We start from the raw sequence: 24,008 nt of genomic DNA, 5'->3' as shown, positions 1-24,008 counted from the left end.
TTAGTCCCTTTAATAATCTGGGGTCGCCACAGTGGAATGAACCGCCAACCAGCACATGTTTTATGCAGCTGATGCCCTTCCAGCTGCAACCTATCTCTGGGAAACATTTATACACACTAATACACTACTGACAATTTAGCCTACCCAATTCACCTGTACTGCATGTCTTTGGACTGTGGGGGAAACCGGAGCACCCGGAGGAAACTCACGCGAACACAAGGAGAACATGCAAACTCCACACAGAAACACCAGCTGACCCAGCCGAGTCTCAAACAAGCAATCTTTTTGCTGGAGGCGACAGCACTACCTACTGTGCCACTGCGTTGCTGAAAGCAGTTGTTTATAATAATTATTATTATAAGAATACTTCACAATATTATTATATTGATCAAATAAATGTTGTCTTGGTCAGAAGAGACTCTCAAAAATATATAAAATATTTTTACCAACTCCAAACTTTTGATCTTCAGATCAGAAGTGATCAAAACCCATGAAAATATCCAATAGACATACTTTGAAGAAGGTATTACAGGGTAGTCTCTATCAACCGCCTAGCAACCAATCAAAACACCCTCACAACCGCAAACACATTAGACATTCATCAAGAACGGGGCAGAAAAACCCCCTTCAGTTCTCCAATTTCTACATGAACTTGAAAGAAATATCTTTTTGTGTGTGTGATTTCAGGGCATCTGGGTTCCTGAGGGTGAGACTGTGAAGATTCCTGTTGCCATTAAGATCTTGAACGAAGCGACAGGCCCCAAAGCCAATGTGGAGTTCATGGATGTGAGTGTCACTCTGTTGCAAGGCTTGCAGCTTTAGTTTGTGTAATTCCACTAAGCGAATATTCAGCTCTTTAGTAGTTCAAAAGGAAAAATGCATGTAAACCTTGAATTGGCCCATCCTCTCAGATGATGCAAGGACTATGAAACACTTACCAAAGGCCCTTTCACACCCATGTTGAGCGCAGTCTAAAACAGGTTATTTTTGTGCATGTGTCCTGTTAAAAAAATGCTATGTATTTTTTTAGATTCTGTATTTTTGGGCATGATACTTAATGCTTTCTGCCATCTTTTGTTTGGACTGCATAAGGTTAAATATGTTGGATATAAGACATAAAGCAATTTACAAATGAGGATAAAAGAAGAACTTCAAATTGCCAGAGAGCATCAATATATAGATGACACATCTAAGTTAGTTTAGCAGTTTAGTTTATATATTATGTACACATATGCACATGCACACACAGATGAATGAGTGTGTCTTCTCCAGGTGGTTTGTCAAGCTCACTCAACTGTGTAAAGCACATTCAGGATTAAACAACAATTTCCAGAAATATTGTGTGTTCATAAGAAAGTGTCTGGCACATATGGAGATGAAAAAACTGTATTCTACAGGTGGTTTGTCAAGCCCACTCAATACTCATCACTCAACTATATTGCTGTGCATTTTTTTTCCATTTTTTTCTACTTGAACTAAAAACTAGACAAAAAATCTAAGTAAGAAAAGCTTTTTTTGCAATGTAGATATGTTCTGTGAACTCTGCTAAACTAGAATTACTAAACCTAAACTGAAACTAAATGTATATGCATATAAAAGACTAAATAGGAATGTGTTCACAAAAAAAAAACTAAAGTAAAACTATAACAAAACCAGTAATCAAATGGACAAACGAAACTAAAATCCACAGCAAATGTTGAAATAGTATCAATATAAAAACTCATTTAAGAATGCTAAACTATAATAACCAACACAGCTTCATTTTAGATACATACCCCTGTCTACATTTCTGGAGATTACTAATTATGTAGCCAGAGGTACGTCTGGCTGCATTTTGTCTTTAAAATGAATGCCACGGGGTAGGATGATGCCACAGACAGCTTCTGTAGCTTTTTTGCGATACCAGCTGATTGCTTACCTCCTGCTTACCTTCATTGGGACGCAGAACGGAGTTGACTGCAATGACAGTGGTTGAGTCCAGCACAGAATGGTTTTCAGAAATCAGATAAAACAAAAGCAAAAAATAAATAAATAAACAAGAGGCAGAAAATGGGGTGAAATGACACAGCCACAATGGCTTTTATTTTTCTAGGATGCTTTTGAAAACACTATCAGTTGGGTTTAGGGAAAGAAGTGTATGGGTCAGTCAGTTGATAGTAAGCTGGTCTCGTTGGCTGTAGTGTATATTGAATCCTGCGGTTTATTTACGCAAAAACTGTGAGCAGACATACAGTACATGTACCTCCAGTTACATATTTCACTGTCCCCAGAAATGTAGACCTGGGTACTTATCCGCAATGAGCCTGGGTTGATATTAACCTTGGCATCTATATTCTGCTCAAAAAATAAAAAGATTTTTTGATTAATGTGGGTAACCAAACAATTGCTGATCCATAGCATTTTTAACCAGGTTGACTGCAATCTAAAACAGGTTATTTTTGTCCATGTTCATAGGCTTATTGTTTTGTTTTTGTTTTTATCCAAAGACCCTTTCATAACCATGTTGAGAGCAACCTAAAACAGGTTATTTTTCGTGGTCGCATTTTCAGTTAGGGTGTTATTTAGCTTGGTTGCAATTCATTTGGGCAGGTGTGAATGTAGCAATCGCACTCAGGTGTGCACCAAAAGCGGACCAAAAAAGTGTAACGAGACCTCCTTCAAGAAGTGGTCTCGGTACGCTTTCAAACAAAGGACCTGGAGCGGTTCGTTTGTGGTGAAAAGATGATCCGAACTAGAACAGATCCAACCGCAAAAAGTACTGCGCCTTTTTGGACTAATTCAACTGCTGTAGTCTGATGCATTATGGGATGTGGAGGAAAAATATTTGTTGACATCGCTTTACCAACAATTTTAAACAGAGAGAGAGAGCGGGAACAACATTATGTGATGGATCGTTGGTAATATTTCCAGAAGGTGACCATGCCACAGTTTAGCTAAATTAATTCACGCCTCCTCCTAAAGTGACTTGCAATGCGCCTGCGCTGTTTGCTATGCATTCAAACAGCCGCAGCAGTGCTCCATTCTCGAAATGTATATGTATGCAAACTATATAGTATACTATGACCAGGGATACAATCAGCCAGCACAGTTGTCCCTCCATAGTAAAAAGCAACATAGGGGGGTTGGGATGTCTGTGTCCAATACCATTCAGACTTTGCAGACTTTTTTGCAGAGTCTATTATGATTCCAATTCTGCATGCATTTATCTTCACATGTGCATGCATTACAGTGGCCTCTCCATGACTCCACCACGTAAGGTATTTTCCTCAATTCATCAGTGTTAATGGGTATTTCACTCTCAGAATATTCTTAGGGGTTTGCAGACAAACAGATCCACCCGTACTCGTACACTCGCATTTAAAGCACAGAAGCGCGTGAAGGCGGATCAGACGTGTTGACGCTGACCCCCGCTGTTGATTGGGCGAGCGGCATTCTCTCATGCAATCATCTCAGCAGCTGGAGAATAGCAGGAGCGTGGATGCTCATTATATAACTGCCAAGTGTGTAATTTTATGTAGTGCTCAGATAATGGGTTTGTGTGTGTGTTTGCGGATGTGGGATGTGTGCTGCACACAATTTTAGTTTTTTAAACTGTTCAAACAAACGTAAGAGGATTCCTCCAAGGCCTGAAATCATATTAATGGCAGAGGCTTCCTTTATTGCAGTAATATAACCTTATGGCCCAGGGTTTGGATATTATTTCTGAATTATCCCCTTAGCTGTTTGTGGAAATTATATGTATTTTTTACATTCTGTATTTTATTATTTTTTTGGTCGGATACGTTTATGCCTTCTGCCATCTTTTGTTTGAACTACAGGTTAAATATGTTGGATATAAACTGGAATTTAGAGCCTAAGTGGATTCTCTGTGTAAGATGATTTGGGCACATTTCTAATTTTATTTCTAAAATCATTTCTAATATCCGCTGAACACAAAAAAAACATGTTCTGAACAAAGTGAGCAACGAAATCATTGCATTTCAATAGCATTATTTTCCCCATACTAAATGACTTATAAAATTATGTAAATTATGTAAGAATTTTTTAATTACTTTTTTTTATAATTTAGCATTAACAAATATGATAGCAATTATTTAGCAATAAAAAATGTATATCTTAAGCTTTTGTGAAAGGGTAGGTCAATGGTAATTTCAGATAATAATATAATAATAATAATAATAATAATAATAATAATAATAATAATAATAATAATTCTTATTCTTATTCTTATTCTTATTCTTATTCTTATTCTTATTCTTATTCTTATTCTTATTATTATTATTATTATTATTATTATTATTCAGGAAAAAACACTGGTAAGACACTTTTTTTGCGAGTATAAGACTTTTTACCATTAATTAATTTATTTTAATATCTCCTAAAGTGCCAGTAGCCTTTGACCTACAGTTTATGAATAACCAAAAACCCCAATTTTATCCAGTGTTATGTTTAATGTTCTACTTAAGAAAAAAAAAACTAGCTAAATGTTGAGCAAATTAAATGAACAATAGTTTTTTCCCTTACATTTTGGGTGAACTATGTCTATAATCAGCCTGTACTGAGACATAATAACTGATACAGTCCTGTGATTTATAAAAAGCAACCATAAAGACAGTATAAAATGGTCATCTTCAGAATGTCTAGTATTAGTGGTTAATGGGTATTAAAACTGTCTTGTAAATCCTCCAGCTTATGCAAATGTCAAGAAACAAAGTGAATCAATCTAGCACTCATTTTGCAGACTTTGCTTATTGTAGCAAACTATAACTAAAGAGCTGTTTCACAGATGAATCCCACCAGGACATAACAGGAGTGTATTGAAACATCCATATAAAGTCCTTTGGGTGCCACTTTATATTAAGCAATCCTAACTACTCTGTACTTGCATCAATAAATAAATACAATCTACTTACTGTGTTCATAACATATTGCAGAACACTCCTGCTGCTCTTGAGTTGGTATACGGGTATAGGGTGTGGGACAGCTTTGGTGGTTTGGGTTGGTTGAAGGGTGGGTTATGGTGTAAGGGATACTCAACAGTGTAATTACAGATGCAATTACATGCAGGTATTTAATCAATCATAAGTACAATGTACAACATGTATATTCACAGTAGTACATTCTAACAAATTAATAATTTTAGTTTAAGTACATATTATTTAAGATGACTTAATATAAAAGTGGAGCCAAATTCATAATAATTTGTCTGCATTAAATCTGTTTGTAACTGAAAATTGCTTTTGTAATTGAAATGTGCTCCATTAATAGGCATAAGGCATACGTCTTTTTTGAGCTCTTTCAAAATTTAAGCAGACTATAATTTTTCCAAAATTGTATTCATTAATTCATTCATTTAAAAATATATGTATATAGGATTTTGTTTGGCATAATGAATTTATCATAAGTAACAGTAAATACATTGATCATTTGGTCACACTTTACAATAAGGTTCATTAGTTAATGTTAATTAATGCATTTACTAGCATGAACAAACAATGAACAATACATTTACTACAGTGTTTGTTCATGTTAGTTAATGAAAATACAGTTGTTCATTGTTAGTTCATGTTAACTCACGGTGCATTAACTAATGTTAACAAGCGTGGACTTGGATGTTAATAATGCATTAGTAAATGTTCAATTATGATTAATAAATGCTGTCCAAGTGTTGTTCATTATTAGTTCATGTTAGTAAATGCATTAACTACTGAACCTTATTGTAAAGTGTTACCGATCATTTTTTTTACATTTATAAAAGATCTTTTTTTTTTTTTTTAAATGTTCTTTAGAGAATCCTGAAAAAAATGCATTTCTTTTCTATAATTATAAATTAATATATAATCTATTTTCAACTTTAATAATAAGAAGAAATGTTCCTTGATCACCAAATTAGCTAAGAAAAATTGATTTGTGAAGAACCCTGGGATAGAAAGACTAAAAATTCTGAATTTTGAATAAATGACACATTTTATTCAGTTAAAATACAGTAACATATTCCATAATCATGTCTAATTCTAATGATAATGTAATTTCTCAAAATGTATTTCTGGTCAAATGAATGCACCCTTAGTGAGTACAAGAGAATACGAAATGTACCATGTAACATTTGACCAGAAGTGTGTATTTACTTGTGCTCTCAGTTTATTTACCTTTTTCCCCCCTCAATAAGGCATAAGCTGTTTTAAGGTCTTTCAAAACTTAAGCACGCTTTCATTCTAACGTTTGGGGTCAGTAAAATTCAATTTATTCGTTCATTAATTTTAAAGAAGTTCATGATTTTGTTTACCAAATATCATTTTTCAAAAGTAACAGTTACGACATTTACCTTTTTTTTTTGTTTGTTTTTTTAAGTGTTACCATCCCAAGTATTTGACTAGTAGTGTTTATTTACTTGTGCTATGAGTTTATTTATTTATTCATTTGTTTTCCTCAAGGAGGCTCTGATCATGGCCAGCATGGAGCATCCTCACCTGGTGCGGTTATTAGGTGTTTGTCTGAGTCCCACCATACAGCTGGTCACTCAGCTCATGCCCCACGGCTGTCTGCTGGACTACGTGCACGAACACAAAGACAACATCGGCTCCCAATTACTGCTCAACTGGTGTGTTCAGATCGCAAAGGTAAGACTCCATAGATTCCATCTGAAGCTAACTAAATCCAACGATAGTAGAGACTTCTTTTTGTATCTTTTGTATTTGTGGCCATATATGTATGGTAATATGGCTTGTTTTATCAAAAGTCATATTCATTTGTTTCGGATGCAAATCCTTAAAGAGCTACTGAGGGGAAAATCAAGTTTTTAATGTTGTTTACAAGTGTGGGTAAGGTTTTTAATATGATTAAAGGCTAATAGTTTGCAGATTCATTACATTTGCATACATTCGATGAGCAGACACTTTTATCCTGAAACTTGACACTAGTAGACCCAATGGAGCCAATCGATGGAGTTGCTATTTAGTGTTTCAGCTTAAAGCAGTGACATTTGCATTACACTGAACTGAGCTAAACTGAACTTTGATGCCATCTACATTGTAAAATGTGCTATATAATTGATCAACTAAAAGTCAAGTTTTATGTGTTGTTCCTAAAACTTGGATAGGTGGCAAGACTTCTGTCAGGTGCTGTATATACAGTATGGGAAATACATAAAGTGTCTTGTGTATATGGAGAGGAAAAAAAGTGTCTCTTTTACAGGTGGTTTGTTAAAACCAAAAATTGCAGCATTGAAAAATGTGGTTTGAAACTTCTTATCTCAAACATGTAACCAATGAACTTTCATGTATTCCTGCACTGATTTCTGATGATGTTCAGAGGATTTCTGGGTGGATAATAATTTTTATAAGGAAATAGTGAATGGAAACAAGATTATTTGTTGTTTTTAAAATAGCATTATTATCTGCTTGTTAACACAGTCAAACCAAGTACGGTGGAATCTATTTCTGTTTCAAATCTGACTTTGTAAATGGCTATCCATTTTCTCATTAAAACTGCAGTGTACAAAAGATAGCTTCTGAGATGGCAAACAGGAATATGGCGTGTTAAATTGGTGACGCCTTACTCACTGTTTAATAGCATAATCAAGCCAAAGGCTAATGATATCAATTACAGTTGAGCTGCTTTACCATTCTGACACATCGACCCTGTTTAATTCACTCTTCTTCTGAATCAGTTTCTGCTTCAACCGTATGTGGCTGAATTCCATCAATTATTTTCACTTGTCTTTAAAGGGATAGTTCACTCAAAGCTGAAAATTCTGCCACCATTTTCTCATGCTTGACTTGTTCCAAAAAAAGTTAGTTTTTTATCAATATTATGTTAAACACAAATAAATCAACAATCAATATTTTTTGAATAAATTAAATAAATATTTTTAATAATGCTAGAAATCTGTAAACACTGGCTTCCATAGCATCCATAGAATGGATGTCAATGGTTACAGGTTTCTAACATTCTTCAAAAAAACCTTATTTTGTGTTTAACAGAATAACAGAAGTTAATTATTTGGTTGAAATCTTCCTTCATGTACTGTTTAAATATCTAAAGAACAGTTTTTATCTGAAATGGAAATATTTTTTTAAACATTTTAAGTAAATAGCACTTGTTTTTGTAGGTTATTTCTCAGAAGAAATAGTTCTAAATGAATCGTTGCACATTACTGAACAGCACTCTGAATGAATCTTTGTTTTTGAGCCAATCAGTTAAATGAATTAAGTGATTTCAATTCTTTACCAGTTCCCGAATAAATCAAATAAAATATTTTTAATAATGTTGGAAACCTGTAAACATTGGCTTCCATAGCATCTATAGAATAGATGTTAATGGTTACAGGTTTCTAACGTTCTTCAAAATAACTTATTTTGTGTTTAACAAAACAAAAAAAAAAGAGTAAATGATAGCAGAATTGAATTATTTGGTTGAAATCTTCCTTTATGTGCTGTTTAGAACAGTTTTTATCTAAATATAAATCTTCTTCAAGCATGTTAAGCAATTAGCACTTGTTTTGTAGTTGATTTTATTAGCAGAAATAGTTCTAAATGAATGGTTGCACATCACTGAACAGCACTCTGAATGAATCTTTGTTTTTGAGCCAATCAGTTAAATCAATTATTCAGTGACTCAAATCCATATACTACTTCAGTTCTTGAATAAATCAAATCAAATTTTTTAATAATGTTGAAAACCTGTAAACACTGACTTCCATAGCATCTATAGAATGGATGTCAATGGTTACAGTTTTCTAACATTCTTCAAAATAACTTTATTATAGACTTACAGAGTAAATCATGGCAGAATTGTATAATTTGGTTGAAATCTCCCCTTCTGTACTGTATATATCTTTAGTTGAGCAAGTGAAAATGAACCAGGTAGTCAGGTAGAACTGGTGTGATTGAGTGGAGGCGGATACTAATTTGCATATTCATGACTCTACCTATACTAAATGACATGAGGATTAAGAGTTAGTCATTTTTTAAGTCATGAGGAAATAATTTTTGTGGGAAAATAACTTTAAATGGGACATTTAGATCACCAATCCATGACTGTAGGGTGAGTGAAATGACAGCATGTTTCAAGTAAAAGGTGCATTTTGGTCAGACCCTTTCATTAAAACACTGTTCAGATCTTCAGTCAATCTCTCTTCCTCCCTGTCATGCAGCGAGCATCATTTTGTTATATTCCTTTGATATTGGACCCCCAACTCTGTCTGCTGTCTGCAGCGCTCTGTTTATCTTCCTCCCACACCAGCGGTGGTCATATTTCCTCCTCTCTGTTTCTCCCAGACTTGGAGTGCATTTGAATGATCTCAGAGCCTCAGCTCCTCAAAGGCTGCTGGGACAGATAAGCTGCATGCACACGCGCTTTGTCTGATCTCAGCTCCACGTCAAAACTGCGAGCTTCGCTTTGTGTCACTAGAAACAAAACCTCTGACACTTGTGTGGAGCAGAACTGTATATCGGTTTTGTGTGGGTCGGGGAGGGGGTGTTAAAACAAGGATTTAAGCAAAACAGTAACAGAGCAGCTATTTCAGGAATTATTATTTACAAAACAGTCTTGAAAGGGAAAGAAAAAAGAGCTCTTAAATGAGAGAGCAGCAGGTTATACAGGAGTAACAGCACAGGGGGTGGTAGTTGATGTGACTTTTTAAGCAGTGACTGCAGGATGAACTGATGTACTTGAGCTAGAACTGTTTGAAAGGGAATATGAAACAGCCTGAATGGTGTTTGATCAGTTAAAAAGAAAGTAATAAAATAAAAAGCAGGTACAGTGTGGTTCTTTTTAAAAGTTCAGGGTCAGTACAATTTTTTTAAAATAGTACAGTAAAAAAATTTTTAAAAGGTGCAGTAAAAATGTAATATTGAGGAAAAAGCAGAATTTACAGCAGTCATTATGGTCTTCTGTGTCACAATTTGCTGCTCAAGAAACAGTAAATATCTATATTTCTGTCACAAACACTCTCAGGATATAGTATGGTAATGAATATGGATATGGCAATGTTGATATATTTGGTCTTGGTGGAAAAGATCTGCTATGCTGCTGCTGCTTTGATTATTATGGCAGAGCAAGTACTGAGACCTGCTATGCCAGTTTATACACAAACATACAGTCTGAAAATATAACATGCTGCTGCTGCAAACAATATATATGTAACCCCTGTAGCAGATCTAAACACGGGTGGAGCTGGGGTGGAGGAGGGTCTCTAAAAACAGCTTAACAGTGTAAAATAACACGGATCATTTAAACTAATGAGGAGCAAGCTCATTGGCTGCCGAGGGGACAGCAACCAATCTCCTTCGCCATGTAGCTAATGACGCAGGAGCAGATTAGGTGACCTATCTTGTGCCTTCTTGCAAACTAACAATAAAAGATTTAGAATTTCGTGGCTGAAGATTAAACAAACAAACTTTTATTAAAAACAAACAGATTAATTTTTCACCTAAAGAATAACAATGTGTGCTAGCAAAAAAAACTTTGTAAATGTTGATTTAGCTCATACTTTAATAATAATAATAATAATAATAATAATAATTCCTTTTATAAACTCCTTTTATATAAGCACATTTATATTGCGCTTTTCTGCACACTCAAAGGGGGGGGTCTCCTTATTCACCAAAAGTGTGCAGCATCCACCTGGATGATGCGACAGCAGCTATATTGCACCAGACCGCACACCATACACCAGCTGATTGGTGGAGAGGAGACAGAGTGATGAAATCAATTATCATATGGAGATGGTTAGAAGGCCATGATGGACAGAGACCTGTGGGCAAATTTGGCCAGGATGCCGGGGTTAAACCCCTGCTCTTTTTTGAAGGACATCCAGGGATTTTTAACCTTGGTTTTAATGTCTCATCCGAAATACGTAGCTTATTGAGCAGTATAGAGTACCCTTCACTATACTGGGGCATTAGGACCCACACAGACCACAGGATGAGCGCCCGCTGCTGGTCTCACTAACACTACTTCCGGCAGTAACCTAGCTTTCCCATGTGGTCTCCCATACAGGTACTCACTGGGCGCAGCCCTGCTTAACTTCAGTGGGCGACCATGTGAGAGTTGCAGCGAGATAGCTGCCCGCACAAAATCTAGTTGTGCAGCTTAGTGTTTTGGATAATATTGATTATTTGGTTATGGATTATTTCTTGAATAGAAAGGTAAACAAAACGTGTTTATTTGAAATAGAATCTTGTTTTTAATACGTCAAGTAATTGGAGTTTTGTAGCTGTCTGAAAGCAGAAATAGTTCCAAACCAATCATGAACCACACTCTGAATGAATCTCCTTCTCTGATTTATTAGGGTTATTAGGGTTCACCAGAGCGAAATAAACCACCAACTTATCCAGTATACGTTTTTACGCAGTGGATGCTCTTCCAAACACCTATACACTCTCACATTCACACACACTCACACACTACAGACAATTTAGTTTATTCAATTCACCTTCTGGGGGAAAAAAGAGCCCCCAGAGGAAACCATGTGAACATGGAAAGAACATGCAACCTCTACACAGAAACGCCAACTGGCCCAGCTGGAGCTCGAATCAGCAACCTTCTTACTATGAGGTGACTGTGCTAACTACTACACCATCGTGCCGCCCCTTGAGCCAATCAGTTTAATTAATTATTCAGTGACTCAAATTCATAAACTTCTTCTGTTCATAAATAAATCAGTGTTTTTTTTAACAAGTTTTTTAACAAGTCAGTGCAAAGAATGTGCTTTCAGAAATAAAAGTACGGTCCCACTTTATATTAAGTGTCCTTAACTACTATGTACTTACACCGAAAAATAAATACAATGTACTTACTGTGTTCATAATGTATTTGAGAACACTTGTGGTGCTCTTGCTCTTAATATAAAGTGGGACCAAAAGTACAAAAGCTGTCAGCTTGTAAAGTGATACCTTTACAAATGCACATGCACATGTATATGGACACTCTAGGTACAGTATGTAACCTTAAGTACAAAAGAAGTTTACCTTTTGAAAAGAAATCGCCCCAGTGACAGCTTTTTTAAATCTTGTTTAACTTAATTCAGTCGATCATGATCCAGTGATTATCTTGAATAGGTTTTTACTTCACGACCAGTAAAAGAGTATGTTCTATGTAATTTGAATGTGTGTGTGGATGAAATTCAGACATATTACAATTACAATGTTGTTACTGTGACGAGATCTACAGAACAGTACCAGCATCAGTTGCATCACATCACAGCATAGAAAAGTTGTATGTTTCCGAGTACTTTTTGTGTACTCTTTTATTAGTACTGTGAATTCAGATGTATTTTTTGTAACTCTTTTGAAACTGGATGCAAACTTGAGAGATATTGTCTCTCAAGCAGAAAGTATTTTGTTCATAAATACTGCAATCATAAAATGTCAACACCCAGAAACAGTCACTGAAAAAATAATACTCTTATTTTTCTTTTCTCCTTATTTATTTATTTATTTATTTATTTATTTATTTATTTATTTATTGTTATGTATAACAATAGTTTACATGAACACATAAAGGAAAGCATATATTGCTGAAAGAGAAAGTGGATGTACAGAATTTGTGCTTATACTTGTGAGTGTATTCAGATGTGTGATCTCTGACATTTATCTGATGTAAATGTAATATTATTTGAGAAAATATAAAAGATAATTATAAAAAAACAAAAAGTAACACTAAATGCAATATACAGACCAGTTACAGCATGTATTAAATGTAAATATATAGTAGATTTCTTTTATACATGCACATAAACACTTAAACTAAAATAAGTCTGTGTCAACCACTGAGAGTTCAGCCAGTGTTGCAGATATTTGCAATGCGAGTCAACTGTTTAGATGAATCTCATGCATTTAAATCATAGTTTTAGTGGGTTAGTTGCCATTCAAGCATTTTTATGGCTCCGACCACTCCACAGGCTTGCCAAATCCAACATACAGAATAAAGATTTCAGGCGCAGTTCTTTAGAGGGATGTTAACCTGAAGTGATACAATCTAAGGTTATTATTTATGTATTAGACTCACCTTATGAAAGGCTTTTCTAAGAGCAGGCTACGATGTGGGTGTAAAATCAGACAATGTCTGCCCTGTTCTTTTCAATATAATGGGCAAAACGAGCCAAGGCTTTAGAAATGTCACCACTTATGCGCGTAGTGTTAAATTACTGGCTTCAAAATAATACCTTAAACCAACCTTTCACCCATGAATTAGACAGAAATATAAAGGGATGTTTCAGTGAGCCAATTTTGGGGATATACTACAGACAATATAATATAAAGCCCTACTGAAAACAACTGCAGTGATTTTTGATGTTAGATCGTTATCAGGGAAGTAGGATTTAGTGTCGCTGAAGCTGCTTGTTCGACATACTTTATTTTAATCTGTTGCACAAATGTGTCCAGCAGCTGTATGCCAACTCATTTTTTACTTATGTTTTGTTGTGGTCCATGCATTATTGATGAAGCAAAACCGTGGTATATACATTATTTATAAGTGGCTTATTACAGACATAGAGCGTGTTGTTTTTGCAGTGCCCTCTTCATGCAGCTCCTTTGACAAAATAAGCGTGTGTGTTTGTGCGCATGTGTGTGCGTGTGTCTTAGGCCACCTGGCTATGAGGAGCTTCTTCTAATGAGGCCAGAGGAAAAGAAAAACTGTCAAATAAACAGAGAAAGGACACAGTTAAAGTGCTTCCTTTCACAGTAAGGCTTTGAACACAAGACTTGTGAGAGTTTGCTTAGTTGTGCATATGGTAACAAGAACAAACATGGCTATTTATTAGGGAAATGGAACATCCCAGGTGTTTCAGTATATGTCTATTCTTCTACTTTTACAGACGTTGACAAAGTTGTTGGTAGCCTTCTATTGACAAAGGACTACCCACAGTGGTCACTGAAATAACTTCAAAAATTGCTGAAAATAAACTAATGAAAATCAGATATTGCTTTAGAATTGTGTTTCAACCAAAGCATTAAAAAAGCAAACTAATGAAACTGGGCTAGACAAAATTGAAGGGAACCAGCAATGTTGTCTACATCTGTAAACTGTATACACTACACTACAAATTAATAATATAATATAATATAATATAATATAATATAATATAATATAATATAATATAATATAATATAATATAATATAATATAATATAATATAATATAATACATTTATAATAAAATTATAAAATAAAATATAAAGCTAACCTCTTTGAATATGCAAACAGGGGTCGTTCCAAATGCAGCTTTATTTGAGAATGGTCAGACGGACAACGGTCGAAAACCAGCAAATGCAGTGTAAAATAAATCCAGAAGCATAATCCAAAAGCAGGCAAATGGTCAGGACAGGCAGAAAGGAATCAAAACACATACAAAACAATCCAAAGGTCAAACATAGTGATGGCTGATGTGAAACTGACGTTTTGTCACAGAGTCAAGATCCTGAACCCAGGTCATGTGACTAAGGTGTTTTGAAACACCAGGTCACATGACTACAGCAATTCAAAGCATCTGTCATTTCAGAAGAGTTTCGAGACATATAGGGTTGGAAAAAAAAACTCTATCTCTTGTAGCCTAGTGGACCTTACGTGTGCACAGATTAACTGCTACAAATGACATGAGTTCAAATCCCGACTCAAATCCCATACAAATACACTGTAGTTATGACTTGATATGTTTTATTAATGTTGTTTTTTCATAACCAAAACAAGACATATTTATTCACAAAGTTTTCATTTGGACGTCAGACCAATGTTAAAACAAAACAAAACACGTTACAAGAACAGAGCATTTAAAAACTTATATAGCTATACTTATATAACATATATAGCTACATCTTCCTGGGATCAAACCCATTATCTAATAACTCTCACCGGTTCATCAAATCACCGGAAACATCAATTTGCTTATCAGTTTTTTTGCTGAAGCTATTCCAGAGCAATGCATAAAAAAATGTAGAGACTTAGAGATTCACAGTAGAGATGGGTTTCGAAAGGTTTCGAAGCTTCGACTGTTTCAGTGTTTTGTGAAGCCTCGCTTTGATCACAACTAGTCAAACACGGAAAACAAGGAACAAGGATGAACACTTACGTAATGAATGCAACACAAAACAATACTCAGCAAAGCATGTGTAAAATTATGAGGTTTAAAAAGTCCAGGTAATCAGTCTATGATAAACTTCAAGCTGTGTGTACACAATCAGGGGGAGAACTGGAACTGGTGTGTTTGTGAGGTGCATGATGGGATCTGTAGTTATTTTCAGTGGCAGAATTTTAGTTCTCCAGCGATCTGCAACTGCTAGATCGCTGATTATAGCACTTTTATTGTTGAGGTCACATTAAGTAAAATAATAGTTTGACCTTCTTCGTGCAAATGTTAAAAAAAAAAAGCATGAAACTTTCAAATCACTTGCTGTAATGTGCATGAGGTTTACTAAGTAACAAAACACTTAAATGGCAATCAAGTCCTTTATTTTTGTCTATGAAGGTGGTGAGAAAATAAGAAGTGACCTCTCAGTTTTGCCCTGGCCTGACCAAAAATACAATTATGTCGATGCCACTGGAGAAAAATGCAGCACTAACTCAAAAGGTCAGGTGTCTGTTCCATCAGCTGTACCAAAACACTCACACACTGACCCCAGGTCAGCAGAGCAGCCTTATCATTAAGTTATGACTTGGACCACACAGAATCTGAGCACACAGAAATCGGCAGAGTTTTTAGCTCATCATTGTGTCTATTTATGTACTTGTGTAAATATATATTTATTGAGTTTTTATTTCAGTAATATTATTGACTAATATGCACATTTATACAATTTATTTACAATTAAACTGTAAAGTAATATCTTCTGACTTTTAGTAGATATATTATATGAAAGACTTGCTTTGTTTACCAAACAAGTTGATCTAATTGGGTCTGCTCCAAACCTTAAATACGAGTTAAAAAGGTATTCTTTTCTGCATATTTTTTACAAAATTCTGTGTAGAAATAGCAGAAAATGTCCACAGATTCTGCCTGGCCCTAGTGAGCAACCCTGTTTGGATCTGGAGGGTGAATAAATGATAAGGAGTTTCATTTTATATATAAATTTTTAAACATATAAATTTTATATATAAAACTACTGATGCAGTCATTTTGGACATACAAATTAAAGAAATTTGGTACAGCGGCTCAGTGGGTAGTTGCCTCACAGCCAGACTCGCTGGTTCGAGTCACGGCTGGGCCAGTTGGCATTTCTGTATGGAGTTTGCATGTTCACGTGGGTTTCCTCCAGGTGCTCCGGTTTCCCTCACAGTCCAACGACATAACAAAATTGGTCATAGTGTATGAGTGTGTGTGTGAATGCAAGAGTGTATGGCTGTTTTCCCAATACTGGGTTGCGGCCTGAAAGGTATCCACTGCATAAAAAACGTCTGGAATAGTTGGCGGTTCATTCTGCTGTGGCGACCCCTGATAAATAAGAGACTAAGCTGGAGGAAAAAGAATAAATGAATGAATGAAATAAAATCCATAATACCTATAGTACCCTGAATTTTCCTAAATATGTTTGTATTTCTATTTTATATTGTTATTTTATTAACATGACAAGGCACAAATGAGTACACATAAGTATTTCTATCTTAAAAGCCATAATGGTCAAGTTGACCACAAACAGTTCAGTGACCATTTTTTCCTGTGCCTTTGTTGCCTAGCAACTTTCTGCTTACAAAAACAACTTCCTGATAGCAAAACACAACTTTTATTTAAACCTTTCAAACCTCAAAAACCAAAATTTTTCACTGCTGGGGAAAAAAAACTTTGCTCTCCTACTAGTGAGACAAAGTGTGGTATGCACCTTCACAGGCGGTCTTTTTCGTAATGATTTTTAACAGAGCAAGGACATTTTCACAGTATGTCTGATAATATTTTTTTCTTCTGGAGAAAGTCTTATTTGTTTTATTTCAGCTAGAATGAAAGCAGTTTTTATTATTTTAAAAAACATTTTAAGGTCAAAATTATTAGCCCCTTTAAGCTATATTTTTTTTCGATAGTCTTCAGCACAAACCATAATTATACAATAATTTGCCTAATTACCCTATCCTGCCTAGTCAACCTAATTAACCTAGTTAATCCATAAATGTCACTTTAAGCTATATAGAAGTGTCTTGAAAAACATCTAGTAAAATATTATTTACTGTCCTCATGGCAAAGAGAAAATAAATCAGTTATTAGAAATGAGTTATTAAAACTATTATGTTTAGAAATGTGTTGAAAAAATTCTCTTCTCTTCGTTAAACAGAAATTTGGGGAAAAAAAGCACTAATAATTCTGACTTCATCTGTGTGTGTGTGTGTAGAAATATATACGGTTAAACATGTTTGATCTTTTGACAGCACTAGTCTTTACTGTATACTGAGCTTATAAAATACAATAATGGACTTTTAAAGCTAAATTCTAAAGACTCTAGAAGATGCAAGCATGACAAAAATTCAATTCAGTGTTATATCAATGGTCAGAACGACTACGATGGCAATTATAGCAGTTATAGATTTCTGGTAGTTCCAGTGTTAAAGTGTCATTCAAAGGGAAAGCAAGTCAAATTGTTCTAGAAATCTAAAAGCATTTTTTCCTCTGTTTGTCTCACTGTGCCCAACAGGTTATTAGCAGTTTGAGAGTCAGTGACATCTGTAGATGAAAACACACTTTATGCGATAGATTATTGATGAAATAATCAAGCATGAGAGTAATTTTGATGAGCAGATTAATAAATGAATAATGCAGCGAGATGAGATTGGCGAGCGGTGCACTGAACTAGCAGTTGCTCTTGTTTAATTCCTCCACATGTCAACATGCACTCTGATAATGAACTGCACAAGTGCGTCTGGAACAGAAAAGGTGTGATGCAGCACAGATACCAAAAAAACAGAGTCACTCAGGAACAAACACAAGCCTGACGTGTGAAGGTTAAAATTTGATGGTCTGTGAAATCACCAGCACCGCAAGTCAGGTTTTTATTTAAGAAAAGGTCAAGCATTGCTGTGAAAAGTTGACTAACCAAATAACGTGTACTCCTGCTTCTACCGGAGTCCAGGTAGAATACATACCGATTAATTTACATTTTATTATTAACTATATATTTGTGTATACTTTGTTTATTAGTTGTTTAAGTAATACAAATGTGTTTTAATTAAATCCAGTAACTCAAAAACATAACAAATGTATAACTAAATTAATTTCATATATATATATATATATATATATATATATATATATATATATATATATATATATATATATATATATATATATATATATATGAAATCAATTCAATAATAATTTATTGCTATTATAACAGAACAAGGACATTTTCACAGTATGTCTGATAATATTTTTTCGTCGAAGGAGAAAGTCTTATTTGTTTTATTTCAGCTTGAATAAAAGCAGTTTTAAATTTTTTAAGGTCAATATTATCAGCCCCTTTAAGCTATATTTTTTGATAGTCTACAGAACAAACCATCATTATACAATATCTGTCTATATGTCTAATTAAGTTAGACCATGTGTTATCTATTATATCTAAATTATTAGCTGAAATATTTATTCTTTTTAAAATGTGACCCAAGTGCTGTTTATAAATAGTATTTAAGAAAGATTTTTCGAGTTATTTTGTAAGATACTAGTAATCAGCTTGTAAAAAGATCATAAAAGAGTGTAAAAAAAGCTATGGGATAAACCTGCTAACTACCTAACAGCAAGTAAGTGTCTTTATTATATACGATTAATAAATGTAAAAATGTAAAATACTGTTACATTTAAAGGGGGAAATGAAGCACTCAATCAAGTTTACCTTATTTTGTACTTTGGATTCCACTATAATGAAAATATATTAAGCAAACTCGATTAATGTAACTATTTAGAATAAAATGGCATGTTTTAATATAGATTTTAGACCTAGGGGGCAGCCATCTTGCAATGTCGCTGTGTGTGACGTCACGGGGTTGGTTCCGCTCCCCCCGCTGAACAGATTCAGTGTAAGTAAAGGTGATTTTAAAGCCTATTTTAACCCAATGCGTGAAGTTGTGGATGTGGAGCTGCTGCAAATACAAGCATCAGATGTGTGTCTAATATAAAAGTATAGATATATTTATTCTATTTTTCTTTTTTCCCCTTTTAATTACAGATCATTTGATATGATTTGCTCCACTCTCTGTATTACACTGCCTGACTGCCTGTATGGGTTTCAACAATGATTGTAACGGACTGAACACAGAGACGAAAAAAAGTGAAAAAGTTAAAAATACAGTTAGTATCAATCAGGGCCCCAATTTTTTCCCCTAAAAAAACCTGAATTTGATTATTATTAGCTATTTATTTTTTGTTTTCTCCTGGTCTAAATTTTACATTTTGGAAAAGCATTTTCAATGAATTGAAATCAAAAACAAATGGAGAAATTCAACTATTAGTAGTTTTACTGTGTGTTATCCTTATAGTGCTTTGTATGTGTGAATGATACTGTGTGTACAATTTTGAAAATGATAGAATGTGTAGATTTTTTTTTAAAACAAATCTTCTTTAACACACCAGACATAGTAGGAAAGTGTAAATCAAATCCAGGTAGACAATGGCTTCCGTTTAAATTTCATTGCAGGTACAGGGTTCTCATTAAGTTCAATGATGGTGGCACAATCAAAGGTAACAATTATCCCTTTTATCCTGTCATGCTTCGTTTCATCAGAGGAAATCTTCCATTCTTTGAGACTCAAGCTAAGCCAATTGAATTTTCAATAGATGTAATTAAATTGACGCTTGATATTCAGCAATATTCAAGTTGAGATGACAATCGTCTGGCTTATAACATGATAATTATAAGCTACAGATTGACCATCTGAAGGTACCATAATATAAACCTTTCAAAGAACAATGAGACCTAATTAGCTAAATAAAACTATAATTTAACATTGTGGATATGTCATGGTGGCTGGCTCATACCTGAACCTAGTTTAAAGTGAGCCTTTAAAAACATCCTGTGGGTTCTGCCAACCCAAGGCAAACAAATGAATGAACGCAAAGCAATTTACTCTAAAGGCCATCTGTACAGATCTTTTCCAATATTCATACGAACTATATTTTGTCATTCTCCCACACACAGTCATTCATCTCACATCTCCTTCCTCGTCTTCCTCGTTCTCTCTCAGTCTTGCTGTTTCTCAAAGTTTGGCTGCTAAAATTTTAAACAGGTAAGAGTGAGGAAGACAGCTCTGGTGTCAGAAAACACAGAGAGTTTCTTACTCGCCGAACTCATAGTTGAAGTTAAAGGGGACATCTGCCACTTTTCATAACATTTTTGTTTTTTAAAAGAAAGAAAGAAAAGTAAAAACTCTGGTGTCCTCAGAATGTGTCTGTGAAGTTTCAGCCAAGTTATAGCTTGTCAAATTTGCTCCTATTTGGGTTTGAACAAAAACAAGCTGTTTTTGCACATGCCGCTTTAAATGCAAATGAGCTGTTGCTTACCAGAAGAGGGCGGAGCCTTTACTGACACTCTAGAAACAACAAAACAAGCAAATCTCACGCTACCGGTAGGTTTTTCCTCCCAAAAATGCTAATTAAATGTGCGCAAAGCTAATATTGTAGAAAATACTACAAGAAAATATTGTAGTTTCCATCTAATCGAGTCAAACATAACAAAATTGTGACTTTCAAACAATGGCTACTTTTTATACCAGAATTCTGACTTTATATCATACAATTGCAACATTTTTTTTTTTAATTCTGACTTTATATCTTGGAATTGTAACGTGTTATCTCAGAATACTGACTTTGTCGCACAATTGTGACTTTGTTTCTCAAAATTCTGACTTTATTTCTCAGTATTGTACGTTAATATCTTAATAACTTACAACAGAAATGGTGGACTTTTGCTGCTTAAACACTGAAAAAAGATTTTCATGTCACCTTTAAAGGGACACCAACAGTTTAGCAGGCAGTTCACTTTCAATTTTCTGCATATCAAAACTGCCTGTCAAATAGAGCAGCTTTAATTGCTTCGACCTTGCTGTATCTGCTGGGTGTTTGTGGTGGGGAAGAGGGGCGAGGGGGAGCTGTCACTTGTCCAAATTTCTGTTAGCATGTGAAAAACAAACATTGCTTTCTAAAGAGCTAAACATTTAGTGAGTATTGTGAATAATAAAAGTATAAATAAACAGTATTAACCCTTTCATTTGTGAGTTTTAAATACTCCAGCTGACCCTCCTGCGTGAATTTTTTTTTGTCACCGTTACTTAGAATCCTTTGTGTTCTAAAGTTTATCACGTGACCCACCAGCCCCAATGATCTATGTACAGTATATATTTTATTTTGTTTCTTTTTGCTCCTTTCTGTCAATATTGGCAAATATTTTACTTAAATTGTGAAATTTCTGATTCTCAAATTCCCACATAAGTGATAGAACATATATTTTGCTTTTAAACAGCTTGATTATGATCGTATTATTTATTATATGACGGGTAATGGGCGCCACTGTTGTTGCTAGAAGGGATACAGCTGGGATCGGAAGTTAACAAGAAGAATTTATTAATTAAATTACACATTAATTGTATTTTTTTAGCATCTACCCCTACCTCAACCCTAAATCCAACCCTCACGATAATGTGAAAATATTATTTGTTTTACAGTGTCACAAAAACATAATGTTTATTTATCATTTTCTTCGGAAATACCTGAAGGTAAGCAACTGTTTATATGGGAGAGTAATACAGAAAACATTTGAGTAACATAAGCAGTGTGTATCTTACGTGAACAAAGCCATTTTGCCGTCTCCTTTGACATCCATGTGTATTTTACAAACCTTAAATGGTCTGTTTTGCTTGTAGTCAGGTGTAATTGAATGTCTGAAACCTAAAATGAATGTTTTTTGTTTGAAAACATGCATAAATTGTGATTTGACACCTCTTTCCGTGCCTCGGCACGCCCCATCATATTGTAATTTTAGCAGTTAATGATGTGTGTTTTGAACGTCCTAATCACACCGGTGTGATCGTACGCTTAAAGGATCAGCCAAAGCTGATCACACTGGTGTGATCGTATAGTTGGGTTAAGGGTTAAGTCAATTAATTAAAAACAATAATGTTAATAAAGGACAAAATATGATGGTATATAAATTAAAAAGACAACTTGTTTTATTTTAGGTGAACTATCTCTTTAAGAATTTGAGCAACTTTTGAATTCAGCTGCTATAAGAGACAAAAGATAACTCATGCTGGCTTTTATTAGGCTTAAAGAGCAATAGAAACATTCAAGTTATTTGCAAATGCAAATTTAAAAATCTAATCTGAATATAAACGGCTTTCCTCTTGCAATTTCATCAAGGCCTCTGCAATTAGCTAGAGACGATAATGACTTGGATCGATTGTTGTGCTATTTCATCAGGTCAAGTTAGCCATATTTACCACAGGCGGCCATCTGTTATGCCGTAGTGTGAACAGAAAGGATGACTAGCCATGTGTCTGCGTTCAGAGCGCATTGCGGACTGCACACTGGACGCTCATTTGCACACACACACAGACAGACAGACAGCTGGGAGCACAGATGCGCATTTGGAGCAGAAAAGTCTGGCAAAATAGGAGAGGTTGTCGGAATCTCTGATTGACACTTAATGTTTGTCAGTTGGAATTGAGCTTCTCCACAAGGGCTACAGTTTCGTAACACGCAGGGTTTTAATTAATTTTAAGTCAGCGCTTTGAGCACTTTTGGTGGACATATCAGACAAACTGATATGCACAGCCAATTTGAAAGCCCTAGAGATGCTCAGACAAAGTTCATGATTAATAGATTGGAGCTTAAAGGAACCAAAATAAAAAAGAAGAATTATCATTAACTCACCCTCATGTTATTCCTGGCATTATGCTTTCTTCTGTGGAAAGGCACCATTGTATTGGTTTGCATACCTGTACTGCACACGCACACGCATTTCTTTTTTAAATATTTCCCAGATGATGTTTAACAGAGCAAGGAAATTTTCACAGTAAGTCTGATAATATTTTTTTCTTCTGGAGAAGGTCTTATTTTGATTTCGGCTAGAATAAAAGCAGTTTTAAATTTTTTATGAACCATTTTAAGGTCAAAATTATTAGCCCCTTTAAGCAAATTTTTTTATCAGTCATACAATAACTTGCCTAATTACTCTAACCTGCCTAGTTAACCTAATTAAGCTAGTTAAGCCTTTAAATGTCCCTTTAAGTTGTATAGAAGTGTCTTGAAAAACGTCTAGTAAAATATTTTTTACTGTCATCATGGCAACGATGAAATAAATCAGTTATTAGAAATGAGTTATTAAAACTATTATGTTTAGAAATGTGTTGAAAAAAATCTTCTCTCTGCTAAACAGAAATTGGGGGAAAAATAAACAGGGGGCTAATAATTCAGGGCGGCTAATTCTGACTTCAACTGTATGTATATATATATATGTATATATATATATATATATATATATATATATATATATATATATATATATATATATATATATATATATATATATATATATATATATATATATATATATATATATAGTTTGTTTATGAGGACACTCCATATGGGTAAGCTAATGTATTTTATATAGTAAAACATTACTATAAAACATTATAGTAAAACGTTATTATATGGCCTTAGCCTAGCCCTATGCTAAACCCGTGGCAAAGTCTGATTGTCAAAGGAGGGCTAATAATTCAGGTGGGCTAATAATTCAGGGGTTTCACATTTTTATTGGTATGACAGGTATTCCACTGTTGTATTCCACCTATTCCAGGTGTTCCACAGCATGTTTTGTTAGCATGTTGCAGATTACTTTGCTGTGGCTTATTTTATCTATGTCTATCAGTGGTGGATGAACAAATTAAATGGACACAAATTAGGCACTTAAGTGAACGTTAAAGTACAAGTACAAACAATAGAGCAATAAAACATTACTCTAGTAAAAGTATAAAAATCTTTAATTTTAATATGATTTGAGTCAAAGTGCAAAGGTACTTGATTTTTAACCTTTATGAGTTT

The 24,008-nt window shown here is 34.5% G+C and overlaps 1 protein-coding gene across 1 annotated transcript in view; it reads left to right on the top strand.

Moving 5' to 3' along the window:
• The window catches only part of LOC130235225 (receptor tyrosine-protein kinase erbB-4-like), a 614,645-nt gene that overhangs the window by 521,943 nt on the left and 68,694 nt on the right, over positions 1-24,008 (top strand). The window contains exons 19-20 of the mRNA XM_056465705.1: positions 688-786; positions 6,435-6,620. Coding sequence (XP_056321680.1) covers positions 688-786; positions 6,435-6,620 — 285 coding nt within the window. The remainder of the gene's footprint in view (positions 1-687; positions 787-6,434; positions 6,621-24,008) is intronic.

The sequence above is a fragment of the Danio aesculapii genome, chromosome 9, assembly GCF_903798145.1.
Source record: "Danio aesculapii chromosome 9, fDanAes4.1, whole genome shotgun sequence".
Classification (NCBI taxonomy): domain Eukaryota; kingdom Metazoa; phylum Chordata; class Actinopteri; order Cypriniformes; family Danionidae; genus Danio; species Danio aesculapii.
This window is presented reverse-complemented; position numbering and strand designations above follow the sequence as displayed.